This window comes from Micropterus salmoides, unplaced genomic scaffold (assembly GCF_014851395.1).
Source record: "Micropterus salmoides isolate LMB-PRFRI ecotype aquatic unplaced genomic scaffold, ASM1485139v1 Ms_hic_scaffold_19, whole genome shotgun sequence".
NCBI lineage: Eukaryota > Metazoa > Chordata > Actinopteri > Centrarchiformes > Centrarchidae > Micropterus > Micropterus salmoides.
The window spans coordinates 7,222,307-7,249,705 of NW_024041039.1; the positions used below are offsets into that span (position 1 = coordinate 7,222,307).

The 27,399-nt window shown below is 39.7% G+C and overlaps 1 protein-coding gene across 2 annotated transcripts in view; it reads right to left on the reverse strand.

Annotated features, from left to right (window-relative positions):
• The window catches only part of gfra4a (GDNF family receptor alpha 4a), a 304,215-nt gene that overhangs the window by 125,904 nt on the left and 150,912 nt on the right, over nucleotides 1-27,399 (reverse strand). The window contains exon 1 of one of the 2 annotated variants that reach the window (XM_038728558.1): nucleotides 6,864-7,567. The exons of the other annotated variant lie outside the window; for it this stretch is intronic. Within the exon in view, the coding sequence (XP_038584486.1) occupies nucleotides 6,864-6,921 (58 nt within the window). The 5' untranslated portion in view covers nucleotides 6,922-7,567. Of the gene's footprint in view, nucleotides 1-6,863; nucleotides 7,568-27,399 lie in introns of those variants that run through there. 2 annotated transcript variants of the gene reach the window in all.

Below are 27,399 nucleotides of genomic sequence, written 5' to 3' on the forward strand. Positions count from 1 at the left end.
AATTAAGTATAGTATACTCAAAACAGTCTACATATTAAAAAACTCTTAATTTTGAGTGTGCTGTTGATGCACACTTTTGTGGAAATAGAGGTGCTGCTCACAGCTGCAAAAAAACTAAATTATACACGGTTGTGAAACATGTCCATCTTGCCCTTTTAGTTTAAAAGGCAGAAGCATTCTAAAGTCACAGTCTGACCGATGCCACATACAATTAGTATGCAGTATGTAATTGGGACACAACTACGGAGACACACCTTGTAACATAGGTCAACAGTAAACTTCACTCTACACCTGGAGGCTTATCTCTTGGCAACAGGGCAGAAAAGTCTTTGTGTATTATGGACCTTGATCATGTGAATGGAAGCAGAGTCCTTCTGATTACCAACAATATTTTTTATGTCAGCTTAATCCAAGATGAGAATATGATTGTCACCTCAAGCGCTCTCTCAATAAAATGGTGATGTAATAACAGCCTTCATATTGTATGGGTCTGGATAATGGTTTGCTGCAGTCGCAATGAGAAACTGAAAGTTCCTTATACTTAAATATACTCTGACAGACACACTTACAGGCTTGAAGTACTGTGAACACTTGATGAAGGGCCTTGAAGCCTTGCTAGCTTGTTTCATTACCACTTGTCATTCTCTCTGCCAATCCAACTCTATTCTACCTTTTCCCCCCACTTACAAACTTTTTCTTCTGATTAATTGCAGCCTTTTAGGCTCTCTCACAATCAGCCTGGACCATTTTGCAGCCTTTTCATTAAAAAGTTAAACGTCTGGCTATGGAATACAGTGGCAGTAAATGCCATATCATTTCAGCACGGCAAGGGCAGGGTAATTGTCTCTGTGGCATAATCGTCCCTCAACAAAAGCCAGAGGAAATGACAGGGTTTTTAACATAATAAGGAGCACTGTCACTTTGGTTTCATCCCACAAAATCCTCCATACCAGCATCAGTGCTGCAGTTTGATTCCCTCTATTCCAGGGAATGTTTATCTCCATCTTATGTTGTCCATTTTGCTCTTTCCTTCACTGCCGATAGTCTGTAATTGCTTCCATCTGCTGTACTATACATACAGTATTACTTGTCCTGGCAGAGATAACACAGTGCAGCAGTGAGACAGCAAAGAACAACCGGCTATAAATGTCAACTAGTCACCAATGAAAGACACCCGCAGCCATCTGACTTTATGTTTTAACTCTTTTGTTGAGTCATAATGACAGTTAGAAAGGCTGTGCCAAAGTATTATCTCAGTGATGAGACAGTCAAATGACAAATGAAATCAAGAAATCAATCAGACAAAATGGATTGAGTGTCAAAAATGATAACTTCAAATGTGAAGGGCCTGGGTGCAGATTGCAAGCCATCTCTACCATCTCTGCTTTTGGGATGTATAGCAACAGGTTTTTTCATAAACAACAATCAGGAAAACATAAATGAAATTCAAAGGGGCAGCACAGAACATTTGAGGCCCCGAACTGAGGTAACGTACCAGGGATCTACAGAGCAACTCTGCACTGGGCAGATGCTCTACAGAGGATACATATCTCTTGTCTGTTAGATGCCCAACGACAGCTCCAGCCTCACGGAAAAAATAAATCCCTTCTCTTGCTGTCACACACGGCTTATTCGCATTCACCTCCTCCTCTTCCCGCTATGTTTGCTCTGTAATTCTCTGACACTATTCTCTCGATTCTCTCTGTCAGAGGAACTTGAAGGCACAGAGAAGTATCCACTATAAGAGAAATCAAGAAACTGTTCATTGCTGCACCAACTATGGGGACCCGGTGAGAGAGAGGGGTAAGTATGAATTATACATGTGTCAGGTGGTGGGGGTGAGGGGGTGGACTTCAGATTTGTCAGAATAAATGCATAAAGCACATACTAGCAAAACCCCATAATATTATCTGTCACAATTCAAGGTTACCAAACATGCAAGGAGCAAGTTATTCATTCCCATACAAAGCATGGTGATGAGGCTGAATAACTGCTGAGAGCGACAGAAGGAGTTTGGTTTAGATACACGGGAGGCCTTTCTATGCGTGTGAGTTTGTGTGTGGGGTTGTTAATTAGCAAGCTATTTGTGTAGAATGAAATGTTCTTCTTATGATCTGTAGAGTGTCTGTCACTGTCCCTCTGCACGGTAATTTCTGTGCTGTGAAACTCTCAAATACATGATTAGATCTCCTACGTCAAACTTTACTATACTTTAAAGACACATTAATTAATACTCTTACATAACACCAATTCAAATGGCTATGTGGGTTCATTCTGACAGAAATAAACAAAGAAAACTGCCACTTTTCTATAGGACTTTTTAGCCTCTTTCAGCTTATTTTTTTATTGCATTTACTGTAGAGTTCATTCTCAGTAATCTAATGAACCCAGTTTTCTGCAGCAGGATGCAGCTATTTTAGCAAACAAGCTCTAAAAATCCCACTGTACCAACTGCTACCTGCCCAATGCCAAAAAGCAGACAAACAAAGTTAGCAACTACAAGTTGAAGCATGGAGCAGCTAATTAGTGGAAACAAAGAACAAGACTAAGAGGAGACTGAATATTGGACTTACATTCTTCAGGTGGACATGAAGATAATTCTAAATAAAGGCCAATTTGTCTATGTGTGTACTGGGTGTGTAAATTGGTACAGTTTGTTAATATGTTAGCCATAACTGTTTTACCTGGTAATAATGTGTCAGGACTATGTTTCTTCCAGCATGTTTGGTGTTTTTCTGCCCCTCGTGGTCAAAATTCATTTAATACAGTATAAGAAAAATAAACCACGAAAAAACTCTAGTACTTGAGAACTATGCTGCATTGCTGGGCCCATTTTGATGTTTGGCTGTAGATTTGTCCTGATTCCTGGCAATAAGTAGTCAAGTCTTCCACCACCTGGAGATGCACTGATCCAACTTTTCCCCTCCTGATGCAGACAGGGTTTCTGCTGTTAGCGAACACCAATCCAGTACCGGTGCTATTGTTTGTCAACACATTTGTGTCAACACTGGAAAGAAATGTAAGACATTGCACATCATTTGTTTCAGAGAAAATGTGGGCAAAGCAAGCAAAAATCACAGCATAAAAACAAAACAAAAAGAATTCAGTGAACATTAACATTGTCATTTCTAGCAGTGTTAAGAGTATGTGAAGCTATACTAGTCTTTTAAAAATGAGATCATTCTACAGCAGTGAATAATAATGCCAAGTATGGAAGGACTACTTTAAAAATCTATTCAACTGGACTGGAAAGTTAATCGGTAAATAAGTACCTAGTGAGGAATGGTAATTAGCAGCCGCCTTACGCTCAGTGCTGTAGTCTCAACACTGTAATTACTTTTCAGTAACTATGCTCCAGAGTTCTCAAAATATGAAATCAAAATGGCTCTGCTAATCAGTGATGATTTTCTGACATAATCAAACAGCCAAACCATGGTTAGCTACAGTATAAAATGACTGAGTGTAAATATGCTGATAATATCAGTTTCTTTATATTCACAAAACTACTTCACATAAAAGAGTTTTGAAGGATTAATTAATATATATTTGTATTATACTTGAACTTCAGTTCGACAAGTTCTCACTTGTTTTGTTTTTCATCATCAGTCATGACTATGATTGTGGAAAATCTAATCACATCCAGTAATTTTTTAAACAAAATTAAATGTTTCCTCCCTTAACATTTTCTTTCAAAATTCAACAAGCAATTACTTAATTTTAGCATCTGCAATTTGATCATCTTGTTCTTTTTCTCCACTGAATGTAACTGATGACAGCTACCATGATATTCATCAGTGTTGCCAAAACATAAAATCAATTAGTGGATGTCCTTTTCAATCCACTGGGCCTCTAAATAGGATGTGATACTGGGCCCCCAGCCTGATGAATCTGATTTACAGCCACCCAAGTCTGCCTTTCTGTAGGGCCCCTGCAGTTTTAACGCATCCTCAAATTGTTCATTCCTTCCCTCCATGACTGCTGCCCTTGTCAGGAACCAATCACCACAAACTCATACTGGGAAAAATATACATACTACCCTCAAATAGTCAGCCATTTATGTTTATGATTATTACTTATTGCCAGCCAATTACTGCTGCGTATATAAAACTATTCACCATATGTGAAACAGTACAAATCTGACGCCATGTCGCAAATGCCGAGGTAGGGTGTGTTCATTTAATTCCTACCACTTAGAGAAGAATAATATGCAGCTGAACCTGGTCAACTAATTACAGTAATGATAGCAAAATGTTCAGAGCGGTGCGGGCAGATAATCACTGAAGCATCACAAGACTGAGCAGCAAATATGCTAATTTAAATCTGAAGTAAATAGGGGCTTGTTTTTCCCCTTCTTTTTTTTAAAAGCACGAGTTTACCGCCGCATGTTAACGACATGCAGAAACACAGCATACAAAACTCACATTTATTCACTTCATACACCTCACTTCATCAGGAAGACACATTAGATTGGACAGATATTATTGCAGCCCCAGGCACCAAAGGCACTTTTTTAAGCCTTGTTGGGCCTGGCAACTTGTAGAGGAGCATCCTTCCATTTGCAGCAGGGGCTCAGGGAAGAGAGCTGCATGCAAACACACACACACTTAATAGCCAATACGTGCTTTAAAGCTGACACGTCCTAATAAGTACAGTGGGCTGTCAAATGTTAGTCCTCAAAAGTTTAGCTAAACCAGTCTCCACACACAAACACCTAGAAGCTACTGCTGTTGGTAAGCATGCTCAATGACACTTTGGCACAAATTGCTGAAGAAACTGATGTTGCCTTCATTTGCTCCATGAAAGCTCCAGTTTCAATTGTACATAGGACTTTTCACACATTTTAGTGCTGTTAATTGGACACAATAACAAAATGCAACCCATTAATCAAAGTGTTTTTTTTATATTTGATGTTTAAGATTCAAGTGGTGCTGGGCTACTCTGCATGACAAATTAAACAATGCAGAAAATGCATAATTAAAAATGTAATGAAAATACAGTAACAAATATTTACACTAAATGTGAAACAAGAACGTACAATAATCAATCATATCCATCTTCCATGAATTGACTTGGTGGACATGCCATTCTGCACCTTATCATTACATCTCGGCAACTCAAATTTAGTAGCAAATTCCACGTTTGTATTCATCACTTTTTCTCTAAGAAATCTTTCAGGTGTACTCAACTCTTAAAACAGCACTTTAAGACAAATTTCCTCCTCCCACTTCGATCCCCTCTGTGGATTCAAACCGACCACCTGCCTCTTCCGCTCTCTAACCTTCAGGCTAAAGCTGCTTCAGTTCCTTTGATTCCCTCCTCCTCCCTCTCTGCATCTGCCTCCCTGTGAGGCTGATGGACGGGATCATGAGGCCCTGGGTGAAAGTCTCGCTGCCATTTTGACACATCTATTTGACAAGGTGAGAATATCTCCGGAAAAAAGTCTGACTACCCCCCATCCTCACGTCCTGCTTTCACTTACTCACACAGCTCACATCTTGAGTGACAGTATAGCATGGTGACACATGTTTTACATATGATGTGAAAAGTGAGGGAAGATAGGGGGACATAATAGCATCCCTTCCTTTAGGGAAAGTGTGGCGGAGAGGAGTGCTGCAGGTGTGTGTGCTCAAGGTTCGAGTTAGTGGAACATCGTGTCTGGGAGACCCAGAATTTCCAGCACACTCCCCACTTGTGAGGGGCTGAAATCACAGCTGCAGCAAAGGGAAATGGAGTCTGAGATGGAGAGCTGTCATCATCTACGCTATAAATCTCACAAATACAAATCCTTCCATCCGTACGTCCTGTTTCCAGCCTGAATTCACTCTGCAGGAAGGTTTTTTCCTTCTCTGTGGTGGGGGAATTTTGCAGAACAGAGTGCAGCAGAATCAGAAAAAGTCAGAGTTTGTACCACAGATGAATTTTAAATTAGACCCACAGAAAACAGCCCTGACATTAGAAATGACTAACACCAGCTGGCACAATGAGAGTTGTAGCCTGTACGTAACATGATTAATAGATTTGGGTATAGAAAAGGCTGAGTGTGCATGTGTGTTGGTGGGCATGCAGTGCTGGTGGTCGCTGCTCATGAATTTAGTGTTTGATTTGATCCTGCACACACCACTTTGTTTGGGCAGTTTTATGCTTCTTATAACAAACGCGCACGCACAAATGCAGTCACTCCCACATAGGCACCTAACACCGCACACACCGGCTGCCACTCCGCTCCGCCCCCAGCATACACATACAGACAACACTATTCACCTGCAAAGGCAGGTGCACAAGCGCGCACACCGCATGTACGCGCACAATTAAGCACAAAGGCTGGTACACGCGCGCAAACACACAAACACTTGGACACACACTTCTCTGCATTGGCATTTTCGCAGTCATTCGGGGGACCAGCAGCGGCAAAAAAGACCGTCCCCTTTCGTTATCTATGCTCACACAATTTGCATACACAGGGAGTCTATAGCCTACTGGGCTTCTGCCGACTGGGTAAAATTGCTCTAATGCTGATAAAATCCATGCAAGCACATGGAGAAAATCTGACAAGTGCCAGTGCTTCATTACTGTCACCCATCAAATAATAATTTTTTCTATCTAGTTCTTTAAACAAACAGCATCTCTGCTCTGCCCGGGACCATGTAGTGTATCATTTTACATTAACCCCACTGGCTGATCTCGCAAGAAAAGAAATATCTTACAATACAACTTTGACAAAAAACAAGCGAGTAAGGAGTCGTTAAGAACACTTCCACTAATAAGTATTAAGCTCGGACAGGTCTAATTCGAGCAGCAACGACCAGCTGCAGAACATCGCATTCATTTTGTACAAGTTCAACCACAAGTGTTGTTCAACTTACCAATAAGAGCCAGCTGTAAGAAGTACAGTCCGAGGAAGTCCATTATGGAGTGCGACATTAATTCAAATGGATGCAATCCCGGGCGAGTGATGGTGTGCGAGAATAAAAGCCCTCTGTTTGTTGAAATTGGCACCGAAATTAAGACCGAAATAATCGCAGCTATTTCTCAAGTGATGACTGGCCACTTACGCTGACGCCGGAATCCACAGCATTGCATGAAAAAACAGGAGCGGAGCGGAGCAGAGCATCATTTTTTAACAGTCAAACTTTTGTCATGGAGGAAAAATGGGTTACAGCTGCACCAAATCAAGCCAGTTGTTCCAAATCAATGCAACGCCGACAAAGGGGAGAAAAACAGTTCGTTCCTTAGATGAAATACACCTTAAGAGTATTGAACATCCCTGCCCGTTTCATCCGTCCGTCCTGAGCGGCTGCTTCCTCTCCTCCTCGCCTCCACCTGCGCATCGTCTGGAAAATGCGGATGAATCACAGGGGCGCGTTGTTTTGCGCACTCCGACCTGCGGGTCTCACAATCCCTGTGATCCTCTGCTCCCAGGCGGGTCGACTGGAGATGCCCAGCCCAGCTCGTTTAAAAATCCAATCTTGGCCAAAGTTGAAATAGGACAAGTTAAATCGATAGCCTATTTCATACTGCCATAAAATGGAAACAATAAACCTGCTTAAAATAGTCTGTATGGGTGGGTAGACCATATCAACACTTCTCCTAAAGTAGGTTATTCCCCCCAAAAAGAGAAACTACCACAGTTAACTTGCATGAGAATCATTGATTTGGAGACTGTTGATAAAAATATTTTAGGGGCCTAAAAGCACCAGCAGCAGCAGCAGCACAGGACCAGCAGACAGTAAAAACAGAGGCTGACTCACAGTGTCTGTGCCTCTTAATGGTAAAAATGAAGAGACCATCTTGCAGTCAGCATGGGCTGTTTGAGGCTACCTGCTGTCTAATGTGCTCATGCTGGTCTCCTTTCAAAACAGAACAAAGAATGATTTAGTTTCATCTGGGTTTTGGGAACAGGGGGCCTGACTGACGCTCAGGACAAGCAGTACTATTATTATTTTGAGACACTGTCTACTTTTTATCTATAATAAAAGTGTTTGCCATGCAGCCCGAATAAGTCTGTAGAAGCAGCACTCTATAAATCATGGAGAATATTTCAATTCTTCATACTGACATTTGTTATGGATGCATTTTTTGGTCAAAGCCTGAATTATTTTCAAGCAGTTAAACTCACACTCTGGATGAGAAATTAATTTTTGAGTGGTTTCTCTGTTGGGAGTTGTTTTGCCTCCTCAAGCTTATTTTTGGAATTTTTACAGCATCGCAGGGACACTTTCATCCAAACCTTGTTTGTGCAATATGTAAAAAAGCTTGACACTCACAGAAACGTGGGAAGGATCATACTCTGTTTCTAAAGAAAAAGCTGCACAACCTTAGACACTTACAAACTTCTGTTCAGCGTTTTATTTTTTTTTCTGATAAGAGTGGGCAGTCTCCTCACACAGTAAGGAAATATACTGCAGTAGAATAGATGTTTCTAGGAAGATTTCTGATCCAAGGTCAGTAGCATGTATAGCTCAGAGGCCACTGCAGCTTTTGTCAGTGTCTTTTAAACTTTCATTACATTTGCAGATTTTTCCTTAGCCTGAAGCCCACTTTTAATTACTTACTGATCACAACACATGTACGCTGTCCGTATCATAAGGTCATTTGTGTATGTAAAAGAGAAAGGGAAACTGTAGAGATTTATATACATCCCACAGTGTTTGTGGTTTTACACAGAAATAACTTTAAAGCATTTAATTCATCCATAATATTTTTAAATATATACTGCTGAGCTGTGATAAGTTGGCTATTGTGCTGGTTTTGGCAATTGTTTTTATAGTTAATTTTTTAAATGATTATATCATGATTATATACATCTTTTTGGTGGCGTGAGACACTAAAAACAGCTTATTTTGTGGTGGTTGAAGACGCCATACTACTGTCTGCTAATAAAAATGTCAACCTGGTTTATCTGGTTTTAACCGTTATTTGATAATGTTAAACTTAATTATTTCCTTAAATAACACTCAAATATTTGAGTTACTGGTCCATAGGACCTAGTACATAGGAGCAAGGACATAGTACCACAAAAAGTCCAAGGTCGAACAATCCATCTTGCAAGGCATCGTGAGGGAGGCGATGGAACAGTGGATAAGACACATGCCTTTGGTGTGAGAGAAACAAATAGCAATTGTAAGTCGCTTTGGATAAAAGCGTCAGCTAAATGAATAAATGTAATGTACCTGAGCAAGACACTTAACCCCTAGTTGCTCCAGAGGCGTGCAAACTCTGACATAAATACAGCAGTTGTAAGTCGCTTTGGATACAAGCGTCAGCTAAATGAATTAATGTAATGTAATGTATTGAAGACGTGCGCTTGTGTCCATGTTTGTTTGCAGCAATCAGCATCCTAAGAGGAAGTACTGGCAGCTACAACATTAGCTACAGGCGTTCCCTAAAGTTAGACATGTGTTTTGCCCGGGATGATGTAGGTTGCTGTTGCTAGTGTAGAAGAAGAATGTTTCCAAGTTTATCCTTCTTGGTATTGAGAGTCCTGTATTAGACTGTATTGTTGTGCCAGCTACTGATTGTTAGCAGACCAATTCACAATTTCTCATCTCTCGTCAGTCTTCACTGCATTTGACTGTGAGGGGCGTGTTGTTGAGAAAGTAGATTTGTATGACGCCGTTTTGCTCTCTTTGGACTCAAAAAAGGTATAAACCTGAATTCAACTAGATGTGCAAGTGTCCAGTGACTGTGCACCAGAACACACCACAGTGTGGCCGAGACCTGTGGACCATACCGGCTACGCTGGGATCTCAGAGCCAGGAGCCCCTATTGGAACCAGCTGCTGTAGTGTTGGTAGTGGGCAGCAGGGGGCACTGGTATCTCTGTGCCAGAAGCCCCAACTAGAGCCAGCTGCTGGAGTTTTTGGAAGTAAATAGCTTGGGGTGCTTGCATGCCAGTGCCAGGACCAATGGCTAGAGTGAGCTGCTGCGGTTGGTATAGGTGGCAGTGGGGTGCGTTCGAGATGTCTGCAGCTGACTTTCACTGACTTGATCAAATGTGAGCTGACAGTGACCGCAGGGGTGGGGTATAAACCTCTGCCGTCAAGTCATACACACTCTACTTCCCGTAGAGTACGTGAGCTTACTGTGAGCTTAGAACAATGACTGCTCTCGCAACATTTGCCTTGCAAATGCCGGTAGATCAAGCAGTTCTGGTGCAGAATGCGAGAGCCAAGAAGAGGAGATGGGTTAGTTGGGCATATATGGTATGTGTGGTCCTGCTCCTCAAACTTTGCTAGAAAGCTCCACTTATTGTAAGGCCCTCTGCCTTTAACAAAGTAGTACGTGTTTGATAAAATTGGTTGTTTGACTTCGCCTTCCAAAATGACTCGTATCAGGGTTTCCTGGTCTGGCACTACACTGGCAGGACAATATAAGTTGCTAGTGGCTTACAAAAATTTTTAAATTTAAGCATTTTCTGATGTGCTGCCTCTGTGGGTAAGGTTTGGTTAAGGTTAGGCAACTTAAGGGCAAGGAAAGGTTGTGGTCATGGTTAAAAGAAATCAATGTTGCCTGCTGGTAGAAGATTGGATGCGAAATGTGGTCTCCAGTTTCAAATACTTTTAAACAGTTGGACACGTCTCTATAATAACAAGTCCTCCAAATTAAAAGACAAAATAAGTAGTTCATGGCCTACAACAACACATAGAAGGGTTTTCTGAACTGATGCCTGTATCAGAAGCATGATATCATTTGTTTGTGCCTTCCAAAATGTGACATAATGTGACGATGAAAGTTGTTAAGTTTGATTTAGGCATAGAGAAGACTTTGGAATTAATAATAATAGGAAAACATTGTGGTCTTGTTTAAAATAAGTACTTACTTAAAGGTTAACTTCAGTGTTTTTCAACCTGGACCCTATTTCTTGTGTCTAAGTGACTAAAAGGGACAACATTTTTTGAAACTGGTCCAGTATTGAGTGAGTGCAATGCAGTTAGTAGAAGGGAAACAGAGCCACAACATAATCCTTCCTGGCAATTAGTCACCATCAAAGTATGTCCACTACAGCATATCTCAGCATGCATGGACATATATTTGCTACTTTGGCAACCCTTTCTTTCTTTCTCCCCCCCCTTTCTCGGACTGTATGTGAGAGTGGGAGAATTTGATCTGTGTTCAAAGTGTTTGATGATTGACGTTTGAGGAGTAAAAAAAACAGAACTTCAGTTACCAGAAGATCCTGTAACAATGTAATGTAATGCCAGTAACTGCACACAGCATTCTCAAAAGTGTGTGTGTACTAAAGAGCAAGAGAGTAAAAAGGTCTATAGTGGGTCGCGCCAGTTTTATCAGCACAGTGTGTTCTTTCGCAAGCAGTTTAGCTGACACTTTGGATTTCATTCTTAAATTTTAATTTGTTACTTCCTCTCAATACATATGTCACTATACCAAACAAAAGGGTCTCATTTGGGCTGTCAGGATGAATGTATGGGATGTCTTTACTTTGGGATCGGAAGCTTTTGTCTGTCACTGCCTGATTCTGTGTTAAAACAAGTGTATTCATAACATTCTTGCCAATTGCAGATTTAACAAGAACAGCACAAAGAAAACGTTTTTTTCTTTTACAGTGACACCAGAGGGTGAGTAAAGTCTGAGGTTTAGATTTATAGGCTTGGGGTGGTCCAGCAACGCATCCACTGAGCAGCAGAAGCTGGTAGTTAAATGCCTTGCTCAAGGGCAAACTGGCTACAGTTGCCATGGGAAGGCAGAAGAGTCCCTATTCAGGTCTCCAAAAAGGTGTTCCCAGAATGTTTTGAAAGTACAACCTAGCCTTACCCTTCTCCCAACACCCGTGAATTACAGTGTGTGCCAAAAAAGATGGCATATTGATTCCCACCTCTATGCTTTGAATCAAACGTGCCCATGCCTGCTTTGGATCGAATTCTTCCAAAGGTTTCTCTCCTGTGTCCCCGCCTCTGCTTCCACTCTGTATCCCTTCTAGTGACTCCAAAAGCTACCTTGCCCTTAAATTTTTTTGCAATGCTGATGCCAGGAGAGGATGTGGGACAGGTTTCTGCTAGGTCATAATATATATAAAAACAACAACTTTGAATGGGCTGATTAAGAGGTGGTAATGCATTCAAATTAATGCCAGCTCCTGAAATGTGTTCTTTTCTGAGTGTCTGCCTGCTGATATATAGTCTTGCAGAGACACATGGTGAGAAAAATTAGAAAGGGAGGCGGAGAGGGAAAGAGGGAAAGAGAAAGAAAAAAAATTGACCAGCAATGGAGCTGATTCACACATTGGAACAGCTTTCAAGGCCGCAGTGCATAAAGACTTGCTGGGCAATGAAGATACAGTTTCGTGATAATGTCACAAGGCCAGCCACAGCACAACACTCTGCTCTGTGTTTCTGATACAGTTTCTTCAACTTGTCTGTCTCACATCTACTTTCACTCAGATTTTTCTCATCTTGGCCATTGCTGGATGAATACGAAGAATGTTTATGGTTTTCTACACATACCAATATGAACATTACTGATGTTTTTTTTTCAAATTCTTTTTTCATTTATAGGGAAAATGCACATTAACCAACATTTCTGTAAATGTGCCAGTGTTATCCAGCTGGGAAATGTTCAAATGGTCCTTTCATCAATACACCTTACATTAAAGGGGCTATATGTAGTTTTTCTACTAAAATTAATCCTTTTTTTATTGCCTGTGTGTGAAGGGGTTGTAATCGGACATTAAAATGATCCACTTGCCGGGTTTGGCTATTAACTCTGAAGGCAAGTATTCCTATTCCTATTTGAAGGCTCCGGGTCAGATTTTCTGCGAAATCCAGTGACTGACACCTGCATGCGCACTCCCGAGCCTCTCGCTGTATCTACTGACTTTGCAGCGACGACACTGCAACTTACGACATGGAGTCTGCTAACACTAAGAAACGACCTGCTCCCAGCACAAGTTTTATCTGCTGAAGCTCATAAGGCCAAATGTGAATCGGATCGACTTCAGACGAAAACATGGATCAAAATAGGCAGGGTTTTTGAATCATGGCGAAACCTCCGCAACAGACCCAGAGTTGGCTTTCATCCTACTGGACAGGTAAGCTAACATTACTACAAAGTAAAATATATTTGGATTTTGTGCTTCAGTTGGCTCAAGTTAGATAGCGTTAGCTTGCCGGCTAACGCCGAGCAGTTGTAAATGTTGTCTGGTGCAAAGTTATATCGCTTTCACATTACTTCACCAACTAATGCAACCCATGTTACTTTCCTCTGTGCCACTGTTATGTCAATGTGTCAAAGCCTGCAAGAAATTATGTAATGGTAAAAATGTGGAGCGATTTGTTTACTATCCCATAGTGATGCAGCCACGAGCAACCAGCTAACGCTACAGTAGCTCGTACCTGCTGCTGTTTGCTTCATTACGTTCAATTTAGATTTATTGCCTTTTACTGATACTCAGGTACACAGCTTCTCCACCTCTCAGTTGCTGTAACTAACATGACCCACATTATATAAAACACTGCAACAAAACGGTCACAACAACCCAGAGGAAGAGCCATCCACTAACACTACAGTAAAGTTACTTACTGCGGTCTAACTGCTATAAAGTTTGACACAATCTCGTTATAATATTCAGTCAAGCTCACTAACAGTTTCATTATCATCCAAAACATGTAGCTGTGCTGAAATTGCTGAGCCTCCGGTGAAAGATACACAGATAGTAAAGAGAGTTACTGAAAGCGGCAGGCGAATAACGATCGGCTAAATGCAGTGTAACTTTATCATGTAACGAGCATGGATTAGTTCAACATCAAGCTGATAAAAATATTACTGTAATGTTGTAGTGGTAGTTTACCTGAGTTTCCAGCATGTTGTGTGAAGCTGGCTCCCTACCTGTCTATAGCCACTCTCACTTTGCCTTTTTTCGGGAGTATTGTGCCAATATTGTGCTGAATGAAAGGTACGGCACCAGTGTCGATCCGCCTCTGAGTTGAAGTAAGAGAGCCTGAACATGTCTGAGTGAAAAGCCACAGCCTGCATGCTGGTGTTCCTGCATTTATTGCAGGATTTCTGTATGAAAGCGGTTGTGTTTCGGATTCTGCTCGCTCATGAGTTCAAGCGAGCACGCGTACAAGCACAAGCCTGGTTGCAATCTGAAAACCGCACCGCTAGTGGCCGCTGGAAACTACATAATGCCCCTTTAAATTATGACAAACTATATTATTCATGGCCTCTGTACACAACAGTCTGGCGTACCTTCAGAGCAACCGCCCCAGACTAAACTCAACTCAACATTTTAGTGCCTTCGATCAGCAACCTGTCATGTGAAAACTTTAGATTTGCACACGTTCAGAAAAATAAATTTGTGCCGTACCCATAGTTCATTAATGAAACTAGTGCATTACAGAGTACTCAGCTGAAGTGGTAATTGCACTGCAGCAGTAGAGGAAGCAGTAGCAGTGTCTGGTTTAAGGTACTATAGCCAACATTTAGCACTGGACATGAGAGCAATAGTAGCTGTGCAGCAACCATGGTGAAGAGGCACTGTGCTGCGCCCTCCTTTTTCATCACCCTTCTCTATTTCCACTACAGTTATTCATTCTGAGTTAAGACTAGGTTTGTAAAACTCCTTTTAAGAGGGAGCCTAAAGCTGGATTTATACTTGACGGTAGAGGTTAACAGCAGTAATGATGTAGATACAGTGCATGGTTTCATTTATAGTTCAGTGTTAGACTTCTCGTGCTGATAGCACCACCACAACACTAGTATCATATGCAATTGGTTTTAATTATATAACCCACAGTAACTGCCTTCATGAACAGTGGACAGTCCACCATATCTCATTACTGAATAAACTACTGATGTGCCATGCACATGTTCACTGTGATAGACAGAGGTGATTGGGGTGTGCAGAAAGTTTGCAGTGGAGATGACTTGATAGATGTGTCTAATTAAAAAGTAAAAAATACTGAACGATTCTTCAACTTCCGGTTGTTGGAGAAAACAGAAAACTTGGCCAAAAAGAAACTTTTCTTAATGTGCAAATAAAGCTTTCTAAAGGCATTTTCATTTGGTATTTAACTGAAAGCTATATTTCAGAATGTTTTTTTTTAACCAAATTATGCTTTTAAAAAGTGGTGGGGACAGCATCCCCAGTGTAAATGACACCTATGGTCTGTATACTCAGAGCAGTTTGAGAGAAAGACTTCTATAGATTTACAGCTCTGTCTTTCCTGACGACATGCAAAGTTTACTATTTATTGCATATTTTGGTCTCAAACAGGACTAAAGTCTTGACTTGACTTGTACCCCCTTTTGGGCAGATCGCCACTTGAACTGTCCATTTGCATTTCAGGAAGGTTGTGTGAAACAGCAGCTGCAATCACAAGCAGCACATTTTTTAACTTATGCTTTTTAATGGCTCATTGTGGTACTCTGTTCAGTTCATTACACTGTACACTCCCTCCCCTTAAACAGAATTATAGGTCAAAATAGAAGCCTGTGGTGCAGTAACTGAAGGTCTGGACTGATGGCATTTTCCTGGTCGCCATACTGATTTTGTCCCATTTGCAAATTCTGTCCCCGCTGTGGGCAATATTACTGAGCCATACTGAAGCCATACTGCTGCAAAACAATCCCTGTGAATTATAGCCTTTAAAGGTCTAAGTAGACTGGAACTCAGCATGTCTCATTTTATGTCCAAGCTTATACTTTTTTTCGGTGTGAGAGTCTCTGCTGATAGAATTCTATGCAAAGTGTAAACAATTACTGAAAATGTTGCCTGACTGTTCATGTTCACTGCACTACATTTTGAACTCTTTGCATCTTGTAATAAAATGAAAGATGGAAAGTAGATTTATTTTAACTACATTTATTTAAGTCATGTGCTTAGGTGCATTCTGAATAATAGTAATAAGACATTTTTACACAGCAGCCTTAAAAACAATATTACAAAGTGCTTTACATATTATTGTATTAGTATTTTAGTATTTTTAGGTTGATCCCAGTAATTATATACAGAATAAATATATTTAAATTTGACTACAACAGAAATATTATCATTATTTAGTAATTCTCTACCAGACTTTTAGACTTCTAGCAGTGTAGTGTGCACTTTAACTGCATTGCTAATTCATAATTAAACTGTTAATTTAATCACAGCTTTGTTCTGACTGCAGACAAATCAGATTTGCTTCTCAAATGAGATCTTTAAGACTGTCCGCACAAGTTATCTCCAAGTGATCGGATTGAATTCGTTTCTCCAAACGTCACCAACCCGTCTGCATGGGTTGCTGTAGTAACAACACATGCGTCAGTAACTACGATGCGGCTTTCTAATGCGGAAACATGAGAAATGGAAATCCATCGTCTCGCACCCCCAAACAATCAGGTGCTGAGTTTGTCTGGTGCGATGGAGTTGTTCTGCAATGTGACTTGACAACATGCAGCAGTAATTCTGCTCAGCTGCTCTGATGCACTGGATTTGATTTATGTGTAGGATTATTTGCCGTTATGTGTAGGATTTACGCAAAAGACACCTTCAAATCTCATTTGAGCGGCCAGACCGTAACCCAACGGGGACCCATCTGAAGAAATCTGATTGGGACAGCATTTCAAACCAACTCCAAATGTGGCTTGAATCTGATTTGCAAAAATCACATTTATGTGTGTTTTTTTTTTTTTTTTTATTTGCTCCAGACATTCTAAAATCAATCTGGATATGCCAAAAAAACGTGATGGTCTTGCTCTGCGCAATGTTGCACTGGGTTTGGTGTGAATGCAGGGTTAGGTTTAGTACCTAGCACAGCTCCAAGATTAAAACAACAAAAACAACACGTATTACCTATGACATAAATACATTGGAGAAGGAAGATGGGCTTTTTGGAATAAACCACCAACTAGATCAGGCACCACGGCAGGTGTGGTGATCGCTCAGAAGAGAGGAAAGAGAGCCGGATAGGAGCCATGTTGGTCCAGATTTGAATTAATGCTGCTCTTAAAGATCCGATCTGAACAAAATGGGACTTGTGTTGGCCAAGCAACGGAATCAGAGACTGTGGTGCTCACATCTTTACAGAGACCTGCCTCATTAACATCCTGGATCAAGCAGTCGGCAGGTGGTCCGGCAAGATAAGTGGACTCTGTGTTTTGCATTGATGAAGCTTGGTACTCACACAGAGTCAAGATCGACACTTTTCCCAAATGTCAGACTTTTTAATTTGAAGATGAAGCCATTTTATCATTTTGTTGCTGCTGTTTACATTCACCCCTGACGCAAATTCAAAAAAGCACTGCAGATTGTTCTGGATGTATCTGTGTATATAGCCATAGTGTGTATATATACATAGTGTTTCCCCTACCATTGTTTTGAGGGGTGCCCCCAAAATGCCCCCCTGCCCCCCTGAAAGATGTAGAAACTTTGGACAAAACCGTGGAATTTAAAAAATAAAAATGCAATTAACTGTAAAATGCAGAATATTATGGAATCTCCCAAAATGTTGATGCAATTTATAAAAATCGTGAGTTTCCTTCGCATTATAACCATTTTTGCCCACAGCACTTAAGCCAAACAAACAGAAAAACTATGTTTTGGTGTTTACAGGCGCTGCCTCTGTCCTCTCTGCCTCTGTGTTTCAGCGAGGGCTTAGCGCTCAGCGACGCAGTCATATTGAAGACGAAGCGCTCGCAAGAACACCTCGCTTCAACAAACTCTCAGAAGTGAAATCAGTAGATGCAAGACTATAAGTCGCTAAACAAACTAAAAATGAATTTTATAGGGTCCTATGCATGGTCTCGTCACCCAATATCTGAATGTAGCAAAACTGTAGCTCCATCAGGAGGAAGTAACTTCAGCATTAAAAATGTTGAGAATGAACTGAAGAGAATGTGACAAGCCTAAACAGGCAAAAATTGATGCGCTGCTTCTATAACACCACGTATCCTTAACATGCCCTCTCTGCAACACTAGTAGTTTCAGGGAGTCTAACACCCCCCCGAAAAATATCCTAGGGGAAACACTGAAATAACTGTGTACATAGACTATTGTTTTTATTTTACTTTATTTAGTTTAATGTTACCATATTTTAATACACATTTAATTTTCTGTTAAGTTCTGTGTGTGTAGCCAGAAGGGACTACAAACTTTTGTTTCGTTATACAACCTTGTGTTATATAATGAAAAATAAACAACCTTGTAACCCTTTAAATGCTCCATACAAATAAATGAATCAATGACTTTGCACTATGAAAAGGGCCATTTTTCATAATGAATACTTTTACTTTTCAAACTAAGCACATTTTGTTGCTGTACTTTCACTTGTGCACATTATGAATACAGGATGTTTGACCCTGATGGGAGTATTTTACATTTTCTTTTATTTCAACACAGCTCGTGCCGCTTGAGAAGCTGTCTATCCAGAAGTTTGGATAGTGTATAAAATCCCCCACTGCTGGCTACAACAATGATTAGAGATTTCAACAGGCAACATATTTCTGCTTCGCCCATGTAGCACAGGGCATGTCATCCAAGTGCCAACTTGTCACTTTCCTTTACAACAACAATGAAAACGCTTTGAAAATGAAGCTGAATATGAGAAGCCTCCCCTGCAGTGGTACCAATGTACTGCAGCATCAGTTTCTGCTCTCATTGCAGGCTTGAGTTGTAACCAGAAACTGGTAGAAAAAACGCAGTAGACAGGCTGCCAAACAATGCTGTAGTGTGTTCAGGCTTTTCAAGGCAGGCCTGTGGTGTAATTATAATAATATCTGGCCATCGCAGTGGGCAGGTGATGAGACGGATGTGTTCAGAAAGAAGTGCGAGGCATAAAAGCTAAAAGACCCATATGCCCTTGGCAATTCGGAGCCTGTTTTCATGATGTGTTTGCAGTGGCATATTTCAGATGCACAGCAAGGATGCGTGGAAATGGATAAATCAATGAGGCCATCTGGGGAGAGGAAGTCAAAATGAGAAATGGTTTAATGCTGACGTTCATTCGACAGTAGCCTCACAGAGCTAATTATTCCATTCATTATCGAGACAAAAAAAAAAAAAAGAGCGTTGTTATTTTCATGACACAGATAAAATGACTCTCCCTTTTAATTTGCCTTAAAGGAATTTATAGGTCATACAATATAGTACTTTGAAATATGACTTGTTTGTTGAAGGTTTTTAAAATAAAAATTGTGAAAGGTAGAGTAAATTACATTTACATGCAGAAGATAAATCTGCCAAATGTACAAAAATTATGAGTAGACTGCCAACGCGTGAAACAAAATAGCCTTGTACTTGGGTAACTGCAGCATGTCTAAATTAAGGCCCCAGTTGCCATGAGTATTACTGAATATCACCATTGTCATTGTCTGCCCTCTCCAGCTGAGTCAGTAGTCAACACACACACACACACACACACACACACACACACCCCTTTCACTCCTTCTCTCTCTCTGTCTCTCTCTTTCTCTCAGGTTACAGTCTGAACAGAGAACAATAATCATTCATATAGAACATTTAATACATTCACTTGAATATAAAACCTCCACCAAATGGTGTTGAACTCATTACCAGAATGATCTATTAATTTAAACAACAAAAATTTCTATTTAAACTGGTACTATTGATCACATGACAGATTAGATGAGCAGTCACCACGGTGTGCTGATCAAACAGGGAGGATGCAGAATTTTCTTTTACGTGTTTAATGACAGATTATGAGGTCAAGTATTAGGGAAACAAATGTTTACAAGGACCACAGTTACACATTAACTGTATCACTGACCATGAATAGAGGACAGCAAATTTGAGGTAAGTAATGGGCTACATTAATAAGCTCAGTACCTGTACTCTGCATAATGACAATAAAGATGAATCTAATCTAAATGATGTAGACAATATTTATTAAATAATTGAATAAACAATTTAACATGAGTTTTAAGTAATATGCATGATATGCATAATACATATCAGTGAAATTATTATATTATTATATTTAGTTCCGTTTAGCCATCGGGAAAACTATCCCCTATTTCCATATTATCAGCCTGTGTTGAGTAGAAAAGACTATGTCTATTTATAGCCTATAGGGTTCAGCATATGAGGTTATAGAGTTTCATATTACACAGTATATTACAACTTATATTAAACATAACCAAAACACTAAACTGGAGCCATAAAGTTGCACACAGAAACAGTACTCTATAACATATTAGATAAAATGTTTGTGCCAATGAAAGACTCCTAAATGAGTGTCATTTGGCTTTGGTGTAAAGGATTGAGTGTAAATGTCACAATACCATTTAACCTTTACCTCTCCTTAATAATCAGACATTTTGGAGTTTTACTGGGAAGCTGTCACAGGAAATGCAATATTTTTGTCTGAGTTTGGTGCTAACCTTGATTGTCATTTCAAAATGTATCTACAATACAAAGCGAGACAACTTGTCAGCAAGGTAGCTTTACCTTGACCTGCTAATGTGTGAAAAAGTGCTCACACGACAGCATGAAATCAGATCATAGTTGTAACAGCAGACTGGCTTCTTAATATAATACGTGAGTTTGCTTGCTTGGGCTGTAAACAGACAAGCCAGTTCCTCTTCTGTTGCTCACTTTTAAGGCCTTAAATAGCTTTGCTGATAAAAATACATCTCTGATCTATTGACCTGGTGTGTGCCCTCTCGACCATTATGATCCACAGATGAAGCCCCGCTGGTTACTCCCAGGTCAGGGTTTGTGACCCCCCAACCACCACTATGTAATTCTCAGCCTTTTGAACTCAGACACACTCTCTAACTTCTTTCAAATCTCTTCTTAAAACTTTTCTTATTGTGAAAGCTTTTGGAAATGTCTGATATGTTTTTTATATATAAACTGTTTTAATCATTAATTTTATTGTCTTTAGTTTGTGCTTATGTTCTTTGGCCTTATTCTCATTTTATCTGCCTCTGGTTTTATTTCATTTTGTAAAGCACTTTGTAAGATTGTTAGTAAAAAGTGCTATATATTATTGTATTTCTGAGAGAAATGACTGCTCAGGGAGTGATAAATTCGGGGACTTGTAGTAATAAACCACTCTTGCTGTGACCACAGTAACCTTGAGTGTCACCAAAATCAACAAGATTATGTCCTGAACGGGCACATCGTTACATTCATTCATGACAAAGTTACCAAGCTGCCTCTAAAACACTTAGCTGAGCATGTGGGCGTTTGCATCCTGCATAAAAACAAGAAGACAGTTAAAACATGGACTTACTTTTCTTCATAGGTAATCTGAAGGAAAACAAAACTTTGATTAAACTGATGAACCTAATCTACTAAAGTACAACCTTTACTGCTTTTGTCACTTTTCTTTTCATCTACCACTTCCTTCTACAGGACTTACTGGCACACTAATAAGCAGTCACTATTTGTGTGTGAGGGGAAAGGGATATGTTGGTGAAGGTCACCAGTCCATCATTACTTGCAGGTTCTCTTGAACAGATTGGCCAACCTAAGGTCATACATAAATTGCTATCATATAAATATTTGACTCTGTTGTGGGTAATTGTCAACTTCTTGTCACACAATTCTTGAATATAATAGATGGACAGTTTATACTGCAGGAACACAAACATTACTACCTCAAACCACAAAGCAACCACCATGTCAGAACATTTTTACTTTTTAGCATCAACACCTCCAAAACATGTCAGGAGAAGTCAACTCTAAATGTGCTACCAGGGGATCTGATGTCATTGCAGGCAATAATGCTTTCTTCTCCTGCTCTTGATATCAATAATTCCTAACTGGCAACATTACCTCAAGAAATGCAGCTGGCTCTGCGTCGACTTGTTTATAGGTGACCAATACTAAATAGTACTGTATGTCCCCAGATGCTGAACTTCTAAAGAGGCAGACGTGGCAAAACTGAATTATTGCTTTCAGTGTTTGTTTCGCTGTGCTGAAGAAGACATAAGGCATAAGGATGAATACAGATGGAAAGGAGGAGAGAGCAGTTCAGTGCATCATGAAACGTCTCCCAGCATTCTAGGCCTATAGCAGCATGACTAAGGGATGGTTCATGGGCTCACCTGAGCCAGCCCTAACTAGAGGAAAGTCTTAATCCTACTCTTAAATGTGGAAACGGTGTCTGCCTCCCAAAGCCAAACTGGGACCTGAGCTTGATAGTTGAAGGCTCTGGCTCCTATTCTACTTTTGGAGGATCTAGGAACCTCAAGTAACCCTTCATTCTGGGAGTGCAGTGTTCTAGTGGGATAATAGTGAAGAATGTGATGGATATATATAGCTATTAGCCTGAAGTTTAAAATAGAGCTTATACAAGCAGTATTTATTTTTCACAGTTGGTCACAGTGCCACTGACATCAATCGCTGTTTATTTGAATTTGTCAGATTTGAGACAATTGATAACATTCTGCATGTATTTTCATTTCACCCCAATACGTACTGAGTCACTTATATTATTAGTTCAGCTATTACTACATTTTTAACCTTTGTTTCATGGAAAGAAATTAAGAGATTTATATATTTCAATTTGCTGTGATCATGTTAAAACGAGACTATGTACCTTTCGAAAGTTCAACCTTAACACTTTCTCTCACAAATTAAAAGTTGTAGCTAGTTTTAACAATGTTGTACAGTTAGGTAGTTTAGTCCAATTGCTCCCAACTCAGAGTCTGGGCCCCTCCAAAGGGTCATGAGGTAAATCTGGGGTTGTGAGATGAATAAGTAGCTATTAATACAACAAGTGTATTTATAACTTTAAAGCCTTTTAAAGTTAGATTGTGTTACTTTTGCTGGACACTGTGGCCACACATTACAATTACAGGATAATGATACATGCTACATATTGTGACCATAGCAGAAGTAAAGAAGAGTAGTTCAATCAGGATGCAACATTCACACAATGTTCATTACAGAGCAATATCTACCAAAGGTTTGCTAACATTAGCCAATATTAGCCACCAGAAGCTACTGTTCATAACAGACCAAGTGAGACTAGCAGCAAAAGCCCATCAGCAATACTGTATTGAACTAAGTAAGGGTGTGTTTTACACACATTGAAAGTACATTTACACAAGTATTGTGCCTAAATATAATTTTAGATATTATATAGGGTCTCGGGTGTCTGAGCTTTTGGAGCTAGGGATGTCACAATACCAGAAATTTAGTAGTCAATACCGATACCAGTAAAATTCCACAATTCTCTAAAAATGAAAATAAAACAATAAATCCCATGTACTTCAACATACACTCCTTTAATAAAAACATTTGACCATTACAAAAAACAACTTCCAGCTATGAAAGTTGTGAGGGGATACCCAGTACAGATGAGATGATTTGAGGTACAAGGTAGTTTATTAGTCATTATACAGCACAAGGCTGCATAACGAAACAAATTTAGTAGTTTCTTTATGCTACACACACAATATATTAAGTGTAGGCCTATATTAAAATATGGTAACATAAAATAAAACAGGATATACAGTTATTTACATTGATGTCAATATATTCATAAATGAGAAAGCTATTGAAATTACAACCTTGCACTGTGCATATTTAATAATTATATTAATTACTAAATTTTCTTAACTTTTCTCTACAATCTCACAGGTGTCAAATGTTTAAGGGTGGCCACTATCTATATTGGCAATTGTCTGAGATTTTTATATAGAAAAACTAAGTGAATAATTGAAAAGTTATTGATGATTGAAATGGACTGTATTGTACTTTTGAAACCATCTCCAACTCCACCTATAGTAACAGGAGCCTTGGAAAGACAATCAATTCTTAGCGCTGCAAACTGCATCATCATCATGAAAACTGTAAAACGTCTGCCTAAATTAGCTCTTCAACTGTGAGAAATTGGGGCTTTGACACGGAGCTATCGAAGGTAACAGGTAGGGGGAAACTAACTTCCCTATATTTCCTTACTCTTAGGACGAGTAAAGGCGGAGCTGTCGCTGCTGCTGCACTTGTCGCTATCTTCTACGTGTTGGATCTCCTGCACCTTCAGTACCTAGCAAAGCAAGTATCGACATGTTTTCAGAATTTTGGTATTAACTTGGTAGTGAAGTATCTGTTTACATTGATGTTTACATCTTTTTTTAGTATTTTATATCTCTATCTCTTATTGTAGGCACACAAGAACTTGAGAAAACTGAGGAACATCTGACAAACATCCCTCAGGACATCCCTAGTTGGAGGCCCCGCCCCCAAAAATTCTCAGCATATTTATATTTATAAGATTAGAGAATAGTCAGAAAAATGAAAACATTTGTGTAGCAGATCTTCTGGATTGTACATTCCTCCCTCAAAAGTGACAAATTCAAATGCATGCAATACAAATACAATCTCTGCCGGTCCTCTATTTCCATATTATTTATCTACTATAGGGGCAGTTGATTGAGCATGCATGCTCTGTCCAGCAACTCCCTGCTTAACATGCACACAATTACAGTACATCCACAGCTGGGAGCTCCCCAGTACAACCACAGCATCGTATTGGTGAACACTGAGCAGCTACACTGGAGCAGTGTGGGGTTAAGGGCATGTCGACACTAATTGTTGAATAACTCATTAACTTTCCTCCCTTATGGCTAAGTTCCCTGCTGGTCGAAGGGTTTCTAACTATCAACTATGGTCACGATCCTGCTTTTCTGACCTGTGGTCTTCTGCCTCGACAGTCATCCTCAATTTTTTGATTCGCACATGATGTCTTATACTAGTAATATACATCTCAATATCAATAACTCCTAATAATAACAAAATAATAATAATAATAAAACCTGATTAAATAATCAAACTAAATAACTAGTGGCCTTTACAGATGTTGCGTGTGCTGCTTTCTTTCAGTGCAAATACTAAATTTTGTAGGTATAAAAAGAAACACAGCCTTGCCTCCATGCTCTGTAAAATCGTGAGTACACAATTATGTAAATTGTTTCTAACAAGTTTTAGGGATTACTACAGTTGAGTGCATTCTGAAGCACCAGACAAAAATAGCTCACAAAATATTCTTAAAACATTCATAACGTTCAAGGGCCTACAAAGCCATTGGGAAAATATTTTCACAGTGAAAATTTGCCTAGCGATGTACTTTAATCATTGATTTGTAGACAAAACATCTTTTATCAAAAGAATGTGAAGTGAGCTTAATTAGTTTAACATCTCCACGATATTCAAGACAAAATGAGACACTCTTTTAGTGATGTAACAGCAAACAAAGAATTCTATTTCAGTAGTGCAGAAACTGGATTTAAACTGAAGTAATGACTACTGTATAAGGTTAAAATGGATTTATAAGCGTGATAAGTGTCAGACTCGGCTTTTTTTATATTTATTCCACAAAGTTTAGGACACTGCAGCAGGACAATGATCCTAAACATAATAAGACAAGGCAGCTATGGTGATATGAAAGGGGCAAAACTGTTCTTGACAGATCCATTGTTATGGGCAAAAAAATGCAGAAGATGCAGCATTAAATTCTATTCTCTGATAAGCTTCACTGCTCCTTACAATTTTGAGTCTGTTGTGCTTTTTTCACCAGAAGGGAATAAATAGGCTCATTCTAATGTCAGCCCTGTATTGACAAATATACTGGGGGGACTTGTGAGTGGAAGTAGAAATTGGTAAGCAAGAAAAAAATATATTGTCAATCTTCAATCATGGTGCAACTGGTGCAGCAGCTCATCACGGAATTTGTGGTGCCCTGAATTTCATCCAACAATGTCATTAAAATAAAACAGAAATATTCAGCCAGATGCCCTTCTAGTGTCCTCTGGCGACGGGTCTGGTTCTTGGCAATATCAGTAACGTGGCCACAATCCAACTTCACTTTCTGAAGACCAGAATGAAGGCAAAACCCTCTGAAACAAGAAAGAAGTGAAGATGGCTACAGTTCAGGCCTGGCAAAGCATTGAATACACCAGGTGTCTGCTGAGGTCAGAGAATTCAGATAGCTACTGGCTGCAACAGATTGACAAGGGTTAACATTCCTAAACTTTTTAACTAATTTGGATGTAAACAAACTCAAATTAAAGCTGAGTGTCACTGTCCAAATACTGCCTGACCTTCACACTCGCTGGCTAATGGCGAGCAGTTGCTAACATTATCCAGCGCAAAGTTGATGTGCTTTCCACATTAATTCACCAGCAAACGTGACGCATATTACTATCCTGTGTACCCCTGGTATTATGTCAAAGTGTTTATTTTGCAAATACAAAGTACAAAACAAATGTGGAGGGATTTGTTTATTCTAGCCTGTAGTGATGCAAGACAGGCCGCAAGCTAACATTAGCACGGATCTGCCGCTGTTTGCTTCGTAACGTTCAATTTAGACTTAGACTTACTGTTGTTTAAAAATATTACTGTAACATTGTAGTGGAAGTTTACTTGAGTTTTCAGCACGTTGTGTGAAGCTGTCTCCCTGTCTGTCTATTTGATAGATGATTTATGATGATGATTTATTGTCCCCAAGGGGAAATTTGGTTCGCAACAGTAGTCAGTACACATAATAAACCAAATAGTAAATAGAACACATACACTGAACAAAATTATAAACAACATTTTTGTTTTTGCCCCCATTCATCATGAGCTGAACTCAAAGATCTAAGACTTTCTCTATGTGCACAAAAGGCCTATTTCTCTCAAATATTGTTCACAAACCTGTCAAAATCTGTGTTAGTGAGCACTTCTCCTTTGCCGAGATAATCCATCCACCTTTTACTGTGAGGTGGATGGATTATCTCTGCAAAGGAGAAGTGCTCACTAACACAGATGTGTACATACAGAAAGTCTTAGATCTTTGAGTTCAGCTCATGATGAATGGGGGCAAAAACAAAAGTGTTGCATTTACAATTTTATTCAGTGTAAGTACATATAACATACAATAGGTGTTATCAACATACAGTAAAGCTCCCATGAAATATAGAGCACCATGTATCCATCATTCCTGTGTGCAACAGCCTATATAGCCGCTTTCCCACTTTCTTTCCCGGAGTATTGTGCCAAAATGCGGCTCGCTGCGCTGTATGACAGGTACAGAGCCAGTGTTGATCTGCCTCTGAGCTAGCAACATTGAAGGAACGTATTTCCGCGTTTATTGCAGCATCTCTGTATGAAAGCGGTTGTGTTTCGGATTATGCTCACTCCTGAGTTCAAGCCTATGGTTCAAGCACGCGAGCACACGCCTGGTTGCACCGCTCGTGGCTGCTGAAAACTACATATTACCCCTTTAATATAAAGACGTTTTATATTTAAAAGCTTAAAAGAGTGTGAGAGAGACACATTAAGGAAAGATGGTCATAGTTTCACTAGAGCGCAGAAATGAGGTGCAAACAAAGTTAAATAGGCAAAAAAAGCAAGAATAGGAATAAAGATATTACTTAATAATAAATATGTTGTAAAGCAGTGTTATGTTGCTTTCAGCAGCACACTAATGAGCCCATCAGGGGAGAAGTA